Below are 20,260 nucleotides of genomic sequence, written 5' to 3'. Positions count from 1 at the left end.
TGTTGGGCAAAAGATTCCTGCATTACAGAGTGTTGGACTAGATGACTCTTGTGGTCCCTTCCAACTTTACAATTTGATGATTTAATACATTTCTAATTTTTTTGAGGTTTTCTTTGTATCTTTTTTGGCTTTCAGCATCTGTTGTCTTGGCTAAATGTGGATTAAAACATGTGTTCTTTTCCAGCCACCATTGATGTGAAAAGGAACATATTTGACCTGTGTACAGACACAAAGGACTGTTACTTGGCGGTGATTGAGGTAAATGTCTTTTTCTTGCATTACAAGAACCAAACAAGGTAATCAAACAGCTGTTCAATTGTAAGTGTAGGTGTGTAACTGGGATGGAGAGATGATGATGATGATGATGATGATGCAGGTGGTGTTGCTGAATTTGTCAGTCCAGCATGTTAGATGGAAGCTAACCTACCATACTTGGTATCTGGTTCCTGTTTCAGAACCAAGGAAGCATGGATGCCATGAACATGGATACTGTCTGCAGGCTCTACGAGGTGGGCAGGCAGCGTTTGGCAGAAGATGAGGAGGATGAGGAGGAAGACCAGGTAGCATATACAAAATGTCTCCTTTGTTGAACTTTTTAGAAAAGCTTTGAAAATAGCTTTTAAGGGTGGTATCCAACTAACATCTTGGGAAGGAAACCCAGAACAGATTTGTAGGGTGGGGTGCAAGGAATTGTGCAAGTGGGGATCCCTGGGCTGATGAAACACACTGCGTAGCACTGCACTGGGTGCAACCCTAAATCTTTATTGTATGTTATTTATCTTACATGGTTTTGGTTTGTTATAACAGACAGCACACTAAAGCAATTTTGAGTTGAGTTCTGATGAGTAAAGTAGCTTGTATTTGTTGAGCTGCAAGCAGGAACAGATTTTTGGTGTCCCTTTTTTTGCAGTAGTAATATTAGTTGTTTGTCTTCACTTTTTTTGTTAATTGCTTTTACTATGTTAATAAGTGATTGAATGAATCAGTCGCAGCATGCCTAAACTAAGCAACCAAATGGATAGCTCTGTTCAGGAGGTGAATGAGAAAAGAGACAGTTGTTAATATGTCTTCTCGTGGTGATTTATGGATTTTCCTGGCACTCACGCAGCAGCTACATTTCCAACAATCAAATAGGTAGACTTCCCTTGAAGTGGGCCAATGCATACTGTGGAAATGAATCCAGAGCTGCTTAAGAGATTCTGCTTTTCCCTTGTGTATTAGGACCATTGTTTCACAGATATAGAGTATATTGTAGTTAACTCTAAAAATGGCTAAAATACTGTTGCTGCTTAGGGTTGCAGAAAGTAATGTGACTTCCTAAGTTTGGTACATTTCTTTGTGCCAAACTGTCTGCCAAATGATCAATAAAAATGATTCTGTATGGTTGTTGGTTGGATTGTTTTTGCTTGTTTGTTCCAGGGTAGAAATACCATCAGTGTTTACAATAGAAACAAAGTCAAAGCTGCAGTCATGGCAGAGGAAAGTTGAAACCTTTTTCTTTTTGCTTAACTCAGAATAAAATTACTTTGCTTGGTTTCAAGGTATGTCATTTAGATTAGGATGCTCGGGAACTTTCCCATTGGGCAGTTATTTGCTCTTTTATTGTAAGGAGGGGTGGAATTAAATATTTTGTCTGTTCTTGACCTCATACAATCCATTTAAGTGAATGCTTATTGTTACACCCACCCATCAGAAACTCCTACTGATTTGAAAGGTGAACGTTTTCCTCAGGCAGCAGATATCTTTACATTATAAGTTCAAATGTTGGGGTTCCAATTTGTTTTGAGTCTTGGGGAAATCGGCTCTGTGTCTCTCTGAATTAATTTTTCCAGGTACTAAGTTGTTGCTTTAAACCAGGGGTCTGCAACCTTTAAGACAAAAAGAGCCACTTGGACCCGTTTCCGAAGAAAAAACAACAACTGGGAGCCACAAAACCATTGCGACATTTAAAACAAATCTATCTCTGGAGCCACGATCTGACAGCGGGCGGGAAGGTGACGTCGGGACGGTGCGTGACTAACGCACGCACCGCCCCCATGCGATGTCACAGCCAGTACAGCGCCCGCCACAGTGAGGAGTGTCGGGGCGCACAATGCGCCTCCTCCCCTCGCTAGTATCCGCCCCGGAGCCGCAGCAAAGATGTAAAAGAGCCACATGCGGCTCCGGAGCCGCAGGTTGCAGACCCCTGCTTTAAACCATGGTTGTTCAAGCAATGGAGCTATGAGATCAGAGCCAGTGCTGGCTCCCCAGAGGTGCCTAGACCTGGTGGCACTTCTTTGCTTTACAGCAGCGATCTTTGCGCCCTCGCCTGTTTATGCTTGCTTGCTTCCGGCAGAATAAATGGACAAAATGAGGTGTCAGATGCAATGAGTTGTCAAGCCTGGAAGAAAGTCTGTCCAGCTGTATAGAAGCCCCTCTCATTTGCTAGGGGCATGCCAAATAATAAAAATAAAGAATGATTTGAGCAAAACGGTGTTGTATGCAGGGAGTTGGAAGAGATGACCCTTAGGGTCCCTTCCAACTCTATAATTCTATAAGTCTATGATTATTTATAGGAAATTGGCAGGTTTGTGTGTAAGCCCCCCCCCCCGGCTAGGCTTTAGTAAACCCTGTTCTTACAAGTTGTAGTTACAATTTCAGCCCCACATGTTTTTGGTACTTCCCCACTGCTGCTCTCCAAGGTATTCAGAGTTATTCTTAATTTTAAGAGAGATGTTGTCTTTTGGAGCCAAAATGCTAAGAGTTGTATCAGAGTTTAGTAGTTTCTGTTCCTGCTATTTTGCTAGCTGTTTTGCTGTCTCCCACTGCCAATGTAGAAAGCTTAGCTACTGCATTGCCTAGAGGTGATTACATAGTGTAGAGCTAAACTGGAAAGGAAGAAGAGATAAGACAGTGCTCCTAAAGGTAGGAGTCTATCAATTAATGAAGATGATCATCCAAATGTCATAGACCAAATGGAGCAAACAGCACGCGGACCTAGTGGTGGGAGGAAAAAATCCTTAAATAAGAGACACGGGGGAATGATTAATGGACTTCAATGTCTGTACACTAATGCGCAAAGCATGGGAAATAAACAAGATGAGCTTGAGCTCTTGGTACAGCAAACTAAATATGACATAATAGGCATCACTGAAACCTGGTGGGATAAGTCCCACGATTGGAATGTAATAATGGGGGGATACAATCTATTTCAGAGAAACAGACCAGACAAGAAAGGAGGAGGAGTGGCGTTATATGTCAGGGATGTGTATACCTGTGAAGAGATCCAAGATTTAGATCCTCAAAGCCAAAGTGAGAGCATTTGGGTCAAAATTAAGGGAGAGAAGAATAACAGAGACCTCATTGTGGGAGTTTACTATAGATCCCCAAGCCAAACGGAGGACATAGATGATGCCTTCCTGGAACAGATGGCCAAGCATGCAAAAGGAAGGGAGATAGTAGTAATGGGGGACTTCAATTACCCGGATATTTGTTGGACGTCAAACTCAGCCAAGAGCATAAGGTCAAACAGATTCCTCACTGGCCTTGCAGACAACTTCATTGTCCAGAAAGTGGGAGAAGCAACAAGAGGAACAGCCATTTTAGATCTGGTCCTAACCAATGTTGATGACCTGGTTAGTGGGGTAGAAGTGGAAGGATCATTAGGCGTGAGTGATCATGCTCTTCTGAAGTTTACTATACAGCGGAAAGGAGCAGCCAAGCATACTAGGACTCAATTTCTTGACTTTAAGAAAGCCGACTTCATAAAACTTAGGGAAGTGCTGGGTGAGATCCCATGGACAACAATACTAAAAGGAAAGGGAGTTCATGATGGCTGGGAGTTTCTTAAGAGGGAGATACTAAAAGCACAACGTCAGGCAATACCAATGAGACGGAAACATGGAAGGTGCCTAAAGAAGCCAGGGTGGCTATCTAAAGAACTTTTAACTGAATTAAGATTAAAAAAGGATGTGTACAAAAAATGGAAAAGGGGGGAAACCACCAAAGAGGAATTCAAACAAATAGCCAGCACGTGTAGACACAAAGTCAGAAAAGCTAAAGCACAGAATGAACTCAGGCTTGCTAGAGAGGTTAAAAGCAACAAAAAAGGCTTTTATGGGTATGTTCGTAGCAAAAGGAAGAACAAAGAAACAGTGGGGTCACTCAGAGGAGAAGATGGTGAAATGCAAACAGGGGACACAGAAAGGGCTGAACTCCTCAATGCCTTCTTTGCCTCAGTCTTCTCCGATAAAGAAAACAATGCCCGACCTGAAGAATTTGGAGCAAATGATTCAGCAAAGGAAACACAGCCCAGAATAACTAAGGAGATAGTACAAGAATATTTGGCTAGTTTAGATGTATTCAAGTCTCCAGGGCCAGATGAACTGCATCCAAGAGTATTAAAAGAACTGGCAGATGTGATCTCAGGACCACTGGCAGTCATCTTTGAGAATTCCTGGAGAACAGGCGAAGTCCCGGCAGACTGGAGGAGGGCAAATGTTGTCCCTATTTTCAAAAAGGGGAAAAGAGAGGACCCAAATAATTACCGCCCAGTCAGTCTGACATCAGTACCAGGGAAGATTCTGGAACAGATCATTAAGCAAACAGTCTGTGAGCACCTAGAAAGGAATGCTGTGATCACCAATAGTCAGCATGGATTTCTGAAAAATAAGTCATGTCAGACTAACCTGATCTCGTTTTTTGACAGAATTACAAGCCTGGTAGATGAAGGGAACGCAGTGGATGTAGCCTACCTTGATTTCAGCAAGGCATTTGACAAGGTGCCCCATGATATTCTTGTAAAGAAGCTGGTAAAATGTGGTCTTGACTATGCTACCACTCAGTGGATTTGTAACTGGCTGACTGACCGAACCCAAAGGGTGCTCATCAATGGTTCCTCTTCATCCTGGAGAAGAGTGACTAGTGGGGTGCCACAGGGTTCTGTCTTGGGCCCGGTCTTATTCAACATCTTTATCAACGACTTGGATGATGGACTCAAGGGCATCCTGATCAAATTTGCAGATGACACCAAACTGGGAGGGGTGGCTAACACCCCAGAGGACAGGATCACACTTCAAAACGACCTTGACAGATTAGAGAACTGGGCAAAAATAAACAAGATGAATTTTAACAGGGAGAAATGTAAAGTATTGCACTTGGGCAAAAAAAAATGAGAGGCACAAATACAAGATGGGTGACACCTGGCTTGAGAGCAGTACATGTGAAAAGGATCTAGGAGTCTTGGTTGACCACAAACTTGACATGAGCCAACAGTGTGATGCGGCAGCTAAAAAAGCCAATGCAATTCTGGGCTGCATCAATAGGAGTATAGCATCTAGATCAAGGGAAGTAATAGTGCCACTGTATTCTGCTCTGGTCAGACCTCACCTGGAGTACTGTGTCCAGTTCTGGGCACCACAGTTCAAGAAGGACACTGACAAACTGGAACGTGTCCAGAGGAGGGCAACCAAAATGGTCAAAGGCCTGGAAACGATGCCTTATGAGGAACGGCTAAGGGAGCTGGGCATGTTTAGCCTGGAGAAGAGGAGGTTAAGGGGTGATATGATAGCCATGTTCAAATATATAAAAGGATGTCACATAGAGGAGGGAGAAAGGTTGTTTTCTGCTGCTCCGGAGAAGCGGACACAGAGCAATGGATCCAAACTACAAGAAAGAAGATTCCACCTAAACATTAGGAAGAACTTCCTGACAGTAAGAGCTGTTCGACAGTGGAATTTGCTGCCAAGGAGTGTGGTGGAGTCTCCTACTTTGGAGGTCTTTAAGCAGAGGCTTGACAACCATATGTCAGGAGTGCTCTGATGGTGTTTCCTGCTTGGCAGGGGGTTGGACTCGATGGCCCTTGTGGTCTCTTCCAACTCTATGATTCTATGATTCTATGATTCTAAGACATCACAAAATAGAGGAGCTGTGTGTTGTGAGGTGTGTTCCCTGCCGCTTCCTGTACAACTCTTTGGAGCTGTGCCAATTCTTCTAGCTCTTCATTTGCCATTTGGACTGCCAGGGATGAGAAATGGGGACTACCAGTGTTTCTGAAAGTGTTCTGTCTGGAATCATCTTGGTCTTCTTCCATCAAGTAGGCCTTGGGTGGATGAATCGTTCCTAGTACTGTATGGCTCCATTAGTTGAAGGCCCCCCCCCAGCTAACCTCCTTCTAGCTTTTAGGTACAGGATTTCCCCATCTTGCTTTGTTCACTATCTACAGTTGGAGGTATTGGGGGTCAGGGGAGTAGGTCAGGAAAATTGCCAGCTTTAAGAGAGAGGCAAGTGCTGATGCTTCTTCCACCTTAGTTCTTTCACATCCCTTGGAGACATATGCCTTTAAGAGCATCATGTCAGTGGCCAAGATCAACCTTTTCCATCATTCAGCTATTGACACGCAACCCGGAAACTGGATAATGTTCAGTCTGTGGAGGGAGGTATGGGTCTTGGCCATGACCACTCTTCTGTTTAAATGGTTGCATCAAGTATCCAATGCCAATTGGAAGCAAGTTCTTTGCCTTAGAAGACCGCCCTGTTCTCAAGAGTGTGGGGTAGCTGGTTACTAAGTAATACTGGAAAGGTACTCTCCACATGTTCAGGGCATTCTCAGCAGAGCCGAGTTTTAGCATCCAACTTGTTCTGTAGTGCAGCCCAGTTTCTGTGGTGCTCCCATAGGGGCAATAGTTGGTGTGGCCACTTTACCACAATGGTACATAGATCCAGCCACTCTTGCCTGTCAGTCTTGCTCAACGTGCATAATACAGTACAGTTAAGTGGCTCAGGCAGAGTGGGGGCTTGTTGGCAAAAAGGAATGGGCCTAGGCATGTGGCTTACCTGACTTCTGCCAATAAATCCTTCCTTTGAAGCACGACATGGTGATGTCTTAGGGCCTCACAGGGCTTTGATGAAAGTGATCAAGAAAAACCCAGGTCCTACCACCTTTCCTATAATAGCATGCTATGGGTTAAATGATTCTGAATGGCCCCATCCTTTTTATCATCTGCTAGAATGGAAAGGTAGCTAACGTAGGTAGCCTTGCAGAGATCCAAATTATTTATAAATGCAACTATTTGAGGAACTTGATATGGATAACTGCAGGTGAGTCTAAAATCCCTCTTAGTGCAGAGACCAGGTGGTCATCTTAAGCAAGAGATGCACTCACTTGTGACAAGCTGTTCCAGCCCATAATCCTTTTCAGTGCACCGTAATTCAAGGCTTCTTTTCCTTTCACCCATGTCGTTCTCATTGGGAGAATTGAGGCATTGTGCTTGGTGTAGCACAGTAGACTTCTGTGAGGGATATTGTCATCTGAACTGTTAGATTATGGACCTTAATTGCTTGTTACTTGTAAGTGGATGTTTTCTTCTCTAGAATGGCGACTTTGAATACTTAAAGGAAAACAGTATAGCACCTCTAAAGGGTAGGCCTGAATATCCACAGCAGCGTGGTCTGCTGTGTGGCCTGAGGGCCACGTGCAGCTCTTGAGGCCTTTTTGGGCAGCCTCTGGCAACATTTGACGCCCCTTCCCACAGCTCTCAATCTGCCTTCCCAAAGCTGGATAAACACCCAATAATAAATAATAAACACATACCAAATAAACTGTCCCCACAGGTACATAAATTAGCAGTTGATCAGCAATCACTTAACAGTGTAGTAAGCTGACACTGTTGGCAGAACTCTAATGGCTACCCACAGGTGTACTTAATCACATACAATTCCAGGAAATTTAAAGATACAGTATCCAAAATCGAGCACAGTATCCAAGCAATGCACAACTGACCATTTAATGCCCAAATATTAGTTTTTCAACGACTAGCTCACTGTGGATCACTTTTTACAAACAGTTAACTATTACTTTTAAAAACTGAACAGATTTATCCCATAGCAGAGTTTCAGTATAAAGGCATGCCTGACACATTTAACAGAAGTGAAGCTAGTAGTGTAGGACTTTTGAAAAATGTAATTGGTTTAGTATTAATTTATGAATTATGAGTGTGTGGTTTTTTGGGGGGGGGGATAAAAGGTTGGCCTTAGGTTTGCCTTGTCTGGGAGCATCAGATGCTGTCCTATATCAAATGAAGCTATTTGTCTGTATAGCTCAGTGCTGCACAGGTTGGCAGTCACTCTCCAGGGTATCAGGATATTACCTTGCCTGCTGCTACCTGGTCCTTCTAACTGGAGAGGCTGCCTGGGACTGAACCTTCTCCAGGCACAACAGGCACACTCTGCCTTTGGGCTAAGGGTCAGTCCCTGAATTTGCTGCCTAAAATAAAGGCAAAACGTGTGTTACATATCGAAACAACTTTTGCAACTTACGGTAGATAAGTGGTTACTGTTTTAACTGGCTAAAGCTGTAGAATGGGAATAACTATGTTTTATTTCTTCACCCCAATTTGGTACCTATGACAAATTGTTTGCTGTGTTGCGTGTGTCCCACCTATCCATGTCTTCTGGGTCTGCATAGAAGCCTATGGTAAGAATCTTGCTTAATGTGTACTAATATGCCTAGTCAGTTCTGCGTCTTGCTTTCAATGACCCATGAGGAATTTGCATGTATACAGTGGTACCTCTGGTTGCAAATGGGATCCGTTCCAGAGGCCCGTTCGCAACATGAAAAGAGCGCAACCCGCAGTGGCGCGTCTGCGCATGTGCGGGTTGCGATTCGCCACTTCTGTGCATGTGCGTGACGCCATTTTGCGCTTCTGCGCATGCGCGAGCGGCGAAACCCGGAAGTAACCCTTTCCAGAACTTCCGGGTCGCTGCGGGACGTAACCTGAAAGAACATAACATGAAGCAAACTTAACGTAAGGTATGACTTTACTTGGATTTTGAAAGCTAAAGGTAAAAAAAAAAAGCCACTAAAATATTTTTGTCTGGAGGACATTCTATAATGATCAAAGAAGCAAATGAACTCAAACTTGGTGTGGGGTGAGGAAAGGATTAGGGATAAGGTAGAGTTGTGAAGGCTTGGGGGGAGGGGAATTGTTTCTCTCCCCCACCCATCCCCATTTTTTTTCTGGGTATTCATGCCTCCACAGTAAGGTTTGGGAAAGACACAGGAAGGAAAGTAACAATAATGTTTATTCTTTAGTACTGGAAAAGCAATAAGACTATTCAGAGAGGGCATAGTTTTATTTAATACATTTCCACCTCACCTTTTAGGGCAGACATTAAGTTGAACATACATTGTGATTAAATGAAGGATAACAAACTTCATATGAAATTGAATTCATTTATTGCAGATTGGAACGTATGACATAATAGTAAAAACACATTCTCTGAAGGAACTCCATTTGTATTTTATGTATAGATATATACAGGCTGGTACACACAGATGTGTATGTGTAGTTGTGTATGTCTGTAAAAGCAGAATAATTGGTTTTACTGGCTGCAGATGGTTTGGATGTAGCAATAACCCATGGTTTACAGTTACGTTCATGAACTTTGGGCTTACGTGCTCCCTCTCTCACCTCTCTTCCTCCAGCATGGTTGCAAGGCGATTGGAAGCTTTTAGTTCTGTTTTCAGTAAACCACAGTATTCCCCAACTTTGGGTTCCCTGATGTTAGACTGCAGCTTCCATCATTCCGGACCGTTGACCCTACTGGCTGAGGAGATAGTGGTTGTACTCCAACAACAAATGGGAACTGATGGTTGAGGAACGATGGTTTACTGTTAGGTTTGAATCCTAGCCTGTAGTTGATCTTAACTATGGTTTATTGAAACACAAGGTTTGGATTCGATTTGTTTCAGGAGACTCTAGTTAAGACTAATCACAATTTGTTGAGGTTTGGACATAACATTTAATGGCCGTTCACTGAAAGTAGAAGCAAAATCTTTTGTCTCTTCTGAACCTGAGGCCAAATGTTAAGTGGGGGAGGATGGGGAGATAACATGCATAAGCCTGTGTCTCACCTAGGCTTCTTCGTGTGAGAGGCACCCGTACTTTATCATGCACTGGCCAGCATATGTTATCTCTTCTCCCCCAATATATGATACCTATTGAAAGGGGGGGTCTTATTGCATCCCTTAATTAAAGAACTTAAATTCGGAAGTGACAAAAATTATCCTAAATGGGTAGGAATAAAATTAAATATAAGCCCTATACCATATTTTATTCAGGCTACTGTATCCATAATAATGCACAATATATCCTTTGTCAAATAGGAACCAAAATATTCTTATCTCAGGGCTTTTGTGCTTTGGTGAACATTGTGTTGGCTCCAGGGCTCCAGAAATGTTGGGCATGGAATTATTTGTTAGAAGCACCAGCAGCTAAAATGCAATTCCAGAAGAGTAGCTGTATTAGTCTCTTACAGCAAAAGAAGTCAGAAGAAGTGCCATATTTTTTGCTCTCTAAGACTCACTTTTTCCCTCCTAAAAAGTAAGGGGAAATGTGTGTGCGTCTTATGGAGCGAATGCAGGCTGCGCAGCTATCCCAGAAGCCAGAACAGCAAGAGGGATTGCTGCTTTCACTGCACTGCACTCTTGCTGTTCTGGCTTCTGGGATTCAGATTTTTTTCTTCTTGTTTTCCTCCTCCAAAAACTAGGTGCGTCTTGTGGTCTGGTGCGTCTTATAGAGTGAAAAATACTGTAACTTCATTATCGCTGGGCCCAGGCACGCTCGGCACTAACAGGCTAGGTCTCCGTTTGCACAACACTGCATGTGAGAGAATTATTGTTTGTGTGGACTTACCTAATGTAGACCACAAATGAAGCCAGGTGAAATTGTGGTCAAATGTGTTGAGGAACCTCTGTTCCGTTGTTGTATGTTCCATCTGCTGTTAAGAATTTTATGTCTTCACTAGAGTTCTCAAGAGACCAAAAGGGTGGAAAATGATGCTTTATAAAATAAGAGTCACATTCTCATAAAAATAGTTTAGCTTTTCTGTAGCAGAGAACAGTTAAGCTATAGAAGGAATATAGACTCAGTATTACAGAATAATTTTAAGCCCCAGTTAATGGAGGGAAACATAAATTAGGATAAAAGAAGAGGTCATGGTAGAAAGGGAATTGATTTTCCTGAAACTTGGTATTTTTCAGGAGCTGTTTGACTAGAGAAACTCTCGCAAGGTGACTTTATGTACATACTATGGGTTGAATGCAGAGTTAGTCATACATAGTAGACTTGTTAAAACCAGTGAGACTTAAAAAGCTATCCTTTACAAACAAGTTTCATTGATTTCAGTGGGTTTTCTCTATGTCTGGATCCAACTCTATGTTGCTATAGGGTCTAGAAGAAACGTAAAGGAACTATGAAGACTTCTTATTCAGATGTATTGTGCAGGAAGAGTTTGGGAGTGCTTGGGAGATGTAGTACTATACAACTACTAAGTGTTATTTTTCGCCTGTGGTTCAAAAGCCAGATTTTTATTTGTACGGTACAACTTGTGGTTTACCTGTAGGCCTAGGAAGATAAGTTTCTCTCCAAAGAGGCATCCGTCTCCTCTTCCAAGACATGGATTCTAAAACCTTTTCTTCTACCGATCAGTATTGTTGGGAGGCATTTCTAGTCTGAGGTGTTCTCTTTGGTTAATAATTTTGTGATTAGGACATGCTGTTTTTTGCCTTGTGAGATGGTCAGTTGTATGGAAACAAAGTATATAGGAATACCATAGTATGGGGAGATCTGCTTTCTTTTCATCACCTGAGGTATGCTTTTCTTTACAAATATATATCTGATTCTTGTGCAATTCAGGATTCAGGATGCAATATTACTGAATGGGAGGTCCTTGACTCAATCCTGTTTCTCTGCAAGCTGAAAAAGACTTGGCCAGACATTTTTCCACAGAGGGTGCTTGGTATATTCTTGACCAAACAAGGGTGTGTTTCACTGAGAAACTTGTAAGCTTGTTTAATTGGAATCTCCTTTCTTGTAACATCAGGAAGAACTTTCTGATTGTCAGAGTTGTTCAACATTGGAACTGTCTCCCTCAGGAGTTTGTGGACCCTCCTTCCTTGGAGGTTTCTAAGTAGAGGCTGGATGGCCATGCGTCATGGAAGCTTTAGCTGAGATTTCTGCATTGCAGGGGGTTGGACTAGATGACCCCTGGGGTCCCTTCCAGCTCTACTGTTCTATGATTCTAGTGTGCACTTGTTGAAGGCTTGTGAGATTTGAATATATGCCATAAATAAAACTTAAAAGAACTAATAATCACTATTTGCTGTCATTGATTGTACGTTACCGGATTGTGCTTAGAGTATGAGTTTTGGAGTGCATAATGCCTGTCACTTCAGCATTGTCCGTGTGTCTGTATGCAGTCTTGAAGGAGGTGCGTGCTGAACAGGGTGAAATGAAACTTCAGGTGTGAATCTTTTAATTACAATAGCCAGCAACTAACGCTTATTTTTCTTAGGTGATTGCAGGTTCAGGTGGATTGCAAACAAAGCAAGCAAGCAGGAGACCCTTTCTTCTTGGGCTCTGGAGGCTCTTGTTAGATCTCACAAGGCAATCTGAAACAACCTTTTTAAACCTTTTTAAAATTATATATGAATAACATGCAACGGCAGAAACAGTTTTTCAAGCTTTGCTTCCAGGGCTGTGGGATGGTCACACAAGGCCTCTGGGATGCTCCAGTGAAATTTTGTGGGGCCGTCTCATGAGATCTTGGATGGCCCTGATCTTGAGAGATTTCAAATGGCAGGGGTGGTTCTGGGTGTCATTCTGACTTTGCACAATGTTGCCTTTGCACGTGGACCACCCAGAATGTACGTTACGGGCCTACTATATTCTAACAAGTCCTGATGATCTTGTTGAGAAGAAGGGGCATTGGAAACCTAGTTCTAGGAACCCTTATCTCTGTTAGCAATTAATCTTAGCAAATGGGTGGCATTCAGTTTGTGTGTATGCAGATTGTCTTTTCTTCTCATCAGTGGGAAGTAGCCATGTGTGGAAAGCATAAGATATTTGTCAGTGCCTGTCTCTAGTACGGTTATTTTCCTCATTAGGACATAACGGACATCAATGACGACAAAACCCACACACTCAGGATCACCCTCTCATTCACAAAACCTCTCTCTCCTTATTATTTCACCTTGAATGGGATTGATGTTATGTAGGGCAAAACCAGATTAAGCTCCTTAGGTTCTTTGCCAAATATCCTGTTCTGTGTTGTCTTTTGCTGTGTTGCAAATAACAGCTTTTAAAATATTGTACTGACTAGTTCAAGGTAGTCAGGCTTCTGTTGAATTGAGAAGCACATACAAAGGCCATGTGGTACTAGCTAATAACCTTTTGCTCGCGTAACAACTGAAGAGGGCTGTTGTTCAGGAGGAGCCAATGGCAGCACATGTATCTCTGTTAACGTTGCTTTCAGCCCTTTCAGTTTTTGTTTATTCTAATGGTTTTTCTTGATATCTCTTCAGGAGGAGGAGGAACAGGAAGAGGATGACGACGAGGATGAGGATGACACAGATGACCTTGACGAGCTGGACACTGACCAGCTTCTAGAGGCTGATCTGGAGGAAGAGGAAAACAACGAGAATGCGGGAGAGGATGGAGAAAACGACTTCTCGCCTTCTGACGATGAGGAGCTGGCCAACCTGCTTGAAGAGGGAGATGAAGGAGAGGATGAAGACTCTGACGCTGATGAGGAAGTTGAGCTGATCCTCGGGGATAGTAAGTATACATAGGGAGAAATTAACTCTTTGGGGGATTCCAAAGGGTTAAAAGATCCAGGGCAGACCAAAGATACCAATCTGAAGAAGTGTGCATGCACACGAAAGCTTATACCCAGAACAAACTTAGTTGGTCTCTAAGGTGCTACAGCTTAAAGGTAGTGTAAGCACTGCACTGCCTAGTGTGCAGGTCAGATTCTTTGGTCCCAGATTCCTGAATTAATTTTAGCTAACTTTTATAGGACAACAACTCCGCTCATGTGACAAGCCTGATAGCTGTGCATACAGGTTGTTACTTGACGGCATGATGTTTGAAGCGTATATGTGCCTTAATTTTTTTTACCTATGGAACCTAGTCCAGGTTCCCAGGCACCTGCAAGTGGCTGTTTGAAGATGTGTGGTGTGGATGTGGCTCACAATTTACGTATTTGTTGGTGATCCCGCAGTAACCAGGTTTGCCATGTAATTGTGAAGTTTCCCATTCCTTTCCTGAGAGTATCAACTGTAAATCGTTGGTGAATGAGAATTGCTGAGATGCTCTAGCAATGGAGCTGTGGGAGAGCCTGGGGCATAGTTTTTCCAATAGTGTGTAGTTGTCAGTTAGTGGGACTTATTTCCATGTAAACATGCCACAGGCTCAAGCTGCAGTAATCCCCCAATCAATACTCCACGCAGCACGTCAGAAGCAAGTCAAATATAGCCAACGCTACCTTCCTTTAGCCTGCCTGTCACTGCCTTTGTAAAATTAAGCATGCAGCTACACAGAAGTTCCCAGAGGCTTGAAAGCAGCATGAGCCAGCAAGTTGTGTTGCTACCTGACCGTCCTGTGTTTGAAGTTGCTGCATCCGCCCCATGCTGCCCCCCTTCTCTCCCTCCCCCTCATCTTTTTGGATCTCCTGTTTCAAATGATGTCTCCAGCCCAGCTGACCTACTGCAGCTCTTTCTCTCTAAAAACATTTTCTTGAAGACCAACAAGGGATGGGGATTGAGAGGTGCAAGGGATGGAGCTTGAAAATTGAGGGAAATAGGGTTATTTGGAAAGTGTCAGGAGCAGGTGTGTGAGAAGACGGTATTGGATTGGATAGTTTGTGCTTGGAGAACAAACTTTGTTCCATCTGTATGGAATGGTGGCAAGAGGGATTAATCTTACAGGGGAGCCATGCTAATGACCTGAAAACAGCCCCCCCCCCACAAAAGCCTCACAGATACTTGTGTCTGTCTGTTAAGGGGACAGATAGCTGTTGCTCAGTGAAGTGGGTAGGCATTCAGTACATGGTGGTCTATTTATTATTACATCCTGTATTCTGGGATTTAACGCTGGTAAAGTAAGACAAAAATTAAGTACACGGTGGGCATGGGCACCTGAAGGAAGGGAATTAAATGCCTTTTCATGTGTGTGCTGAGGACATGGGTGGTGGTGGACTTCTACATTGCAGGGATAGAGTGTTTCTTTTGTATAGAAAGAAGATGCAACAGTGCTTTAAAAAGAGGGTGGGAGGGGGAAAAGGAGGAAAGAGAAGAGATGGATACACATAGACAGTGTGAGAAGGTGATCAGGCTTCCTGGAAGCTGTGTCACCTGCCCTGGAATCCTCTTTCCTGCCCTTTGATTGCATGTTTCTCATTGCAGGCAGCAGTTCCTCAGTTCTGGGGAAATGCAGTCTGCTCATTCTCAGAGGCACTTTGTGCATTACGCCACAACAAGAAAGTTAATCATTTATGTTGGAGCAAAATTCTTAATTTTCACAACTGGTGTGCTTGTGTGTGTCATCTTGGAAATTTAAGGTAGTCTTGGTGGGGACAAGCAATGGGTGGGGGGGGGGAGAGGCTTCCCTTCTGTGAAATCGCTGGAACCTTTGCTGTTAATTTCAGCAGAGGCAGGACATCGGATGCCTGGAAGGTGACGTGTTGCTGGGACTGTTTGAGAAGACAACCCTAACCCTCTGTCCCAGTTTGGTCCCATTTCCGTTCATCCTGAGCTAAAATGCTTTTGCTAGCAGACTCATGTGTGCTCTTCTCTTGTTTTGTTGTAGTGCAGCCCTGCTTCTCTGCAATCAGGCACATGAACCTGGGGGCAAGCACCCTGTCAGGTCTCCAGCAATTTTCTTGTATATTTGTCAGTCCTCTATGTTCTTAATGGTGGTAGGTATTTTGTCCACATCCCACCAGGTCATGTTGCAGAGCTCTAATTAAAAGATGGATTGTATCTAAAAAGATGCTGTGCAATTGTTGTGCATTACTGGGGGAAATAAGCCCATTAGAGGGCTCTGGATTGCAGCTGAAAAAGTAGCCTGTGGATTCCAGCAGAAGCTAGTGATGCCAGAAGGGAGCATTACTGAAAGTATTTGTTTTTTAATAATTTCATTGCACGGTTTCCCTGCCTCTTCTCACATCTAGGCAGCTTCCTTTCAAAGTCTCACAATATGCAAACACAAATAAACAGCTCCACCTTCCTGTTGTCTCTGTTATCATGCAGAACATGTGGCTCTGTGGATCTGCCTGTTCCATATCACAGGTCCTCCCAGTTGCTTCTGTCTACCATCTGTCGTGCAAAATAAGTATTTGGCTGACATTGCTCTTCTGGGGACTTTTTAGTGTGAAGCATCACGAAAAACATGGGAGGTGGTGGTGGAGGATGCACTTGCAAGAAGGGGTGGTGATGGTGGGGAAATGTGGCATTGGTGGGGCATTTTGGGAGGAGTGTGTGGAAGCAGAGGGCAGGCATTGATAGCATGCAGGAATAGATTGGCATGTTTACACTTCGGGAGGATAAGTATGTATTCTGCATAGTAAGCAGATTACACGCTAGAAAGCTCACTTCATGCAGATGCCACTTGGTTGCTGAAAGTTTGAAGGAATTTAAGTGCTCCTATTCATCTGTTGGGACGTAGGTGGTGCTGTGGGTTAAACCACAGAGCCTAGGACTTGCCGATCAGAAGGTCGGCGGATCAAATCCCCACGACAGGGTGAGCTCCCGTTGCTTGGTCCCTGCTCCTGCCAACCTAGCAGTTCGAAAGCACATCAAAAGTGCAAATAGATAAATAGGTACCGCTCTGGCGGGAAGGTAAACGGCATTTCCGTGCGCTGTTCTGGTTCGCCAGAAGCGGCTTAGTCATGCTGGCCACATTACCTGGAAGTGAGATGAGCACTGCAACCCCAGTCGGTCATAACTGGACCTAATGGTCAGGGGTCCCTTTACCTTTTTTATTCATCTGTTATCACCCTCAAATGAAGATGTATTCACAGGTCAAACATCATCTTCCTTTAGCAAAAATGCATCCAATCTTTTTCCTTGGGACTGGTTTGCAGCCTGGTTGTTTTTTATGGGGGCGCACTAGCCAGCTAAACTGTGTTTGCTGTTTCTAGTCCTCATTTTGATGACTTTTATGCAGCATTAGCTGTGAGCTGGTTTTAAGTCCATTTCACACATGCCCTATCAATAACTGTTTATGTATGGATTTGATTAGTTGGGATGGAATGGAAGAGAGGGAGAGAGTATGACAGAGAGAAAAATAACAATACATTGCATTCATTATTCAGAGGAAGGAAAATGCTGGATTCTAAAAGTTTGTGATTGGATCTTGAAAGTGCAGATCATGTAAGCTGCAAACACATTTACAGTGCAATCTTATCAATGTGTACTCAGGAAAAAAATCTAGTTGAGTTTAGTGGGGCTTTCATCTAGGTAAGAACGTAAAGGGGATTTAGACTCCGATTTAAAAATGATTACTTAGAGCTATAACCGTTACATGGAAAAACTAGTAGAGAGAGGAAAAGGAGTCTAATAAACCTGCATGGGATGGAACTAGGGATTCATGGTCCACAAAGGAGTTGTACCCTCACAATCAAAGGAATAGAGATGAAAGAGAAGCTCAGATGGACCCCATCCACAGCCATTCCAACCATAACATTAAAACGAGGCTTTTCCTTAAAAAAAAAAAAAAGCTGTGTAAATCTGGTTTGTGTGTTCCCATGTGTGCTTTATTGGTACCTTCTTCTCAGAGTTAGCGTCTTTCTATCTGCCTTGCAAAAACACTATTCTTTTCATCGACGCTCAAATCCCAGGGGCATCATCTCATGTAGATAATGGTGCATACTTCATTATTGTACCAGATTCCTGAACTGCTATTTTCAAATATACCTTTGCAGAGTTCCCTCTGAAGAGCACCGTGGGCCAATATCCACTCCACATACCCTGAGAAAGACCTGCCTGGTCTTTTTTCTGCTGGTATTCTGGCAGAAGGTGGCTTTTGTTGATTTCAAGAAAGTGTGTCCTTGAAAATCTCATCAAGGACTCCATTAGGAAAACTAGGGGTTAGGAATTGCTTGTGAATGTGCTTGTGTTTCTTCAGAGTTGTTTCAGTGGATCCTGCTGATGAAGACAACTCTGAATGATCACCTGAATGATCACTGAGTGTTTTTTCCCCCTGTCCCTTGAGCTGTGGTGTGGTACCAATCAACTTATCAAGAAGCAAGTGCTATTTTGGAGACAGCATTAACACAAATATTGCACATAATTCACATCACCCAGTTGCCCTTTGGTAGACTTTACTGTATCCCAACAGCAGCTTCCCTTGTGTCTGGTTTATCTTATACTTACTATATGCTGGGTGGGGAAAGTCGCTCAAGAAAAGAGGTACTCTCTTCTGTTTTGAGCTGGGCCACTTGTGCTGATTCTGCCCTCCTTCTGTTTGTGCAAAAAAAGGGGTGCCAGGAGCAGAGTTGTACAAAACATAAAGCCCCCAAGCTCATTCATTCATCTCCCTTGTTTGAAACAAAACAAAAAAAATCCTTCCAGTAGCACCTTAGAGACCAACTAAGTTGAGAGGGTGGGGAGGGGTATTACTCAGAAGGGTGGTGGGAATGGGTGATTGGCTGATAGGTGTGGTAAACCTGTTGACCCTCCCCACCCTCTCACTATATATAAGGGTCTGGTGACTTCTGTTTCAGTGTATCTGAAGAAGTGTGCATGCACACGAAAGCTCATACCAATAACAAACTTAGTTGGTCTCTAAGGTGCTACTGGAAGGAATTTTTTTATTTTGTTTTGACTATGGCAGACCAACACGGCTACCTACCTGTTACTCTCCCTTGTTTGGAAAGTCTTTAAAACTTCCATTGTATTTAAAAACAGTCCAAAAAGTTTCTTTTTAAGATATAATAGAAATAAGCAGTTACTTCAGCTGTGTTTGTGGATGTGAAGGACAGCTGGTTTTAAGGTGGCAACTGCTTGTCTAAACTGACTCTCCTTGGTAGTCATTCTCCTCTGGTTGCATTGGTCCGTTAAATCCTGTCCTTGCCTTTCTCCCTAAATACTTAGTATACACTTCAACCTAGGAACAATATATTGTACCCATGCTGTGTCTCTGGAAACTCACCTTGCTTTAGTGCCCGTTGCATCTTTTACTCCCACTACAGAGGATTTTGGAGCTACATACTGATTCTCTAGAGTGTTTTCAGTAATTCCTGAAGGCATCTCACTCTGGTGGTAAGTTTTCTCTTTATAATGAGGAGCTGTGCCTTGGCTTGTGGTGAAACAGTCCTGTTTTGCACATTGTTTATGGTTTCTAGATGGCACTCTAAAGGGTGCCTGTGCATGGTCTTTCGTAATTGACTTGGAACAAGTTACCCTGCTTGGTGTCTTTTTGACATATGAAACTTTGCATTGCTCAAATAACCCATTTGTCCCCTTTCCAGCTGACAGCTCAGATAATTTGGATTTGGAAGATGACATAATCTTATCTCTGAATGAGTGAGGAGTGGCCACCCCACAGGATGTTGGCAGCAGGAAAGCTCCGTTCTCGGAAGCCAGGAGGCCAAATCCAGGAGGTGATACTGAGCAGCCGCTCATATCCTAATTCTTGGGAGACCCATCTAAAGAACTCTAGCCCTTCTGATCTTGCAGTGGACAGATGCAGGCTCCTGACACATCTGGAACCTTCCTACCAAGAGACCCAGGGGCTTGACCTTTATTTTTCTCTGCCTTTTTATTTTTGGTTTTGAGGCTGAGACATGACTCTCCACGGGGAGTTCCGAAGATATTTCACAATATATTTTCTTTGTATAAAGTTCTTTCCTAAAGAACAGAAATAGTTTTATATGAAACAAAAAAAGGATAAAAAACAAAACAGGCAGGTATTATAAAGAGGGTATGGATTTGTAATCGTCTAATGTTTAGTCACTATGACGAGTTTCTGGGGGATAAATAAGTTTAAAAAGGGCATTTTTACTGAAAAGCGTGGCAGGCAGGGTGGGATTGAATCATGGATTGTAAAAGCTGTAGGTGATTTTTATTTTGAACATAATTTTTTAATGGATGTGTTGCTACCTGCTGTGAAATGTTCGGGGTTTTTTGTTTTTTGTTTTTGTCTGATGACTCCTGACAAAAGCCCTGCGAGTTCCTGCTATAGTAGCCATGGCAGAAGACTAGAGATCCCGTTCTGTCTTGCTCAGAATCTGCCATTGCTGGAGATGAAGGACTCTAGTTTACAAGCTCCTTGCCTCACCCCCTTCCTACATATTTTTGTGTTTGGAATTTTAAAATTTTATTTTTTCTCCCTTTCCCTTCTGCCCTTGTGTGAAAACTACAAATCGAAGGCCTTTTTTTCTTTAATGTAAATTGTATTTATTAAAAAAATAAATAAAATCCAAGTCCTGTCTGTTTGTA

The 20,260-nt window shown here is 43.0% G+C and overlaps 1 protein-coding gene across 5 annotated transcripts in view; it reads left to right on the top strand.

Annotated features, from left to right (window-relative positions):
• Nucleotides 1–20,260, top strand: part of DCAF1 (DDB1 and CUL4 associated factor 1) — a 58,526-nt gene extending 38,266 nt beyond the window's left edge. For 3 of the 5 annotated variants that reach the window (XM_083488626.1, XM_083488629.1, XM_083488625.1), the window contains exons 21-24: nt 185–258; nt 456–560; nt 13,343–13,595; nt 15,627–15,807. In XM_083488626.1, the coding sequence (XP_083344752.1) occupies nt 185–258; nt 456–560; nt 13,343–13,595; nt 15,627–15,730 (536 nt within the window). In that variant the 3' untranslated portion in view covers nt 15,731–15,807. Of the gene's footprint in view, nt 1–184; nt 259–455; nt 561–13,342; nt 13,596–15,626; nt 15,808–19,290 lie in introns of those variants that run through there. The other 2 variants (XM_083488628.1, XM_083488627.1) reach the window with 1 other exon arrangement.

This window comes from Podarcis liolepis, assembly GCF_965112155.1.
Source record: "Podarcis liolepis genome assembly, chromosome: 2".
NCBI lineage: Eukaryota > Metazoa > Chordata > Lepidosauria > Squamata > Lacertidae > Podarcis > Podarcis liolepis.
Note: the sequence above shows the minus strand (reverse complement) of the source record. Positions and strands in the feature narration are given on the sequence as shown.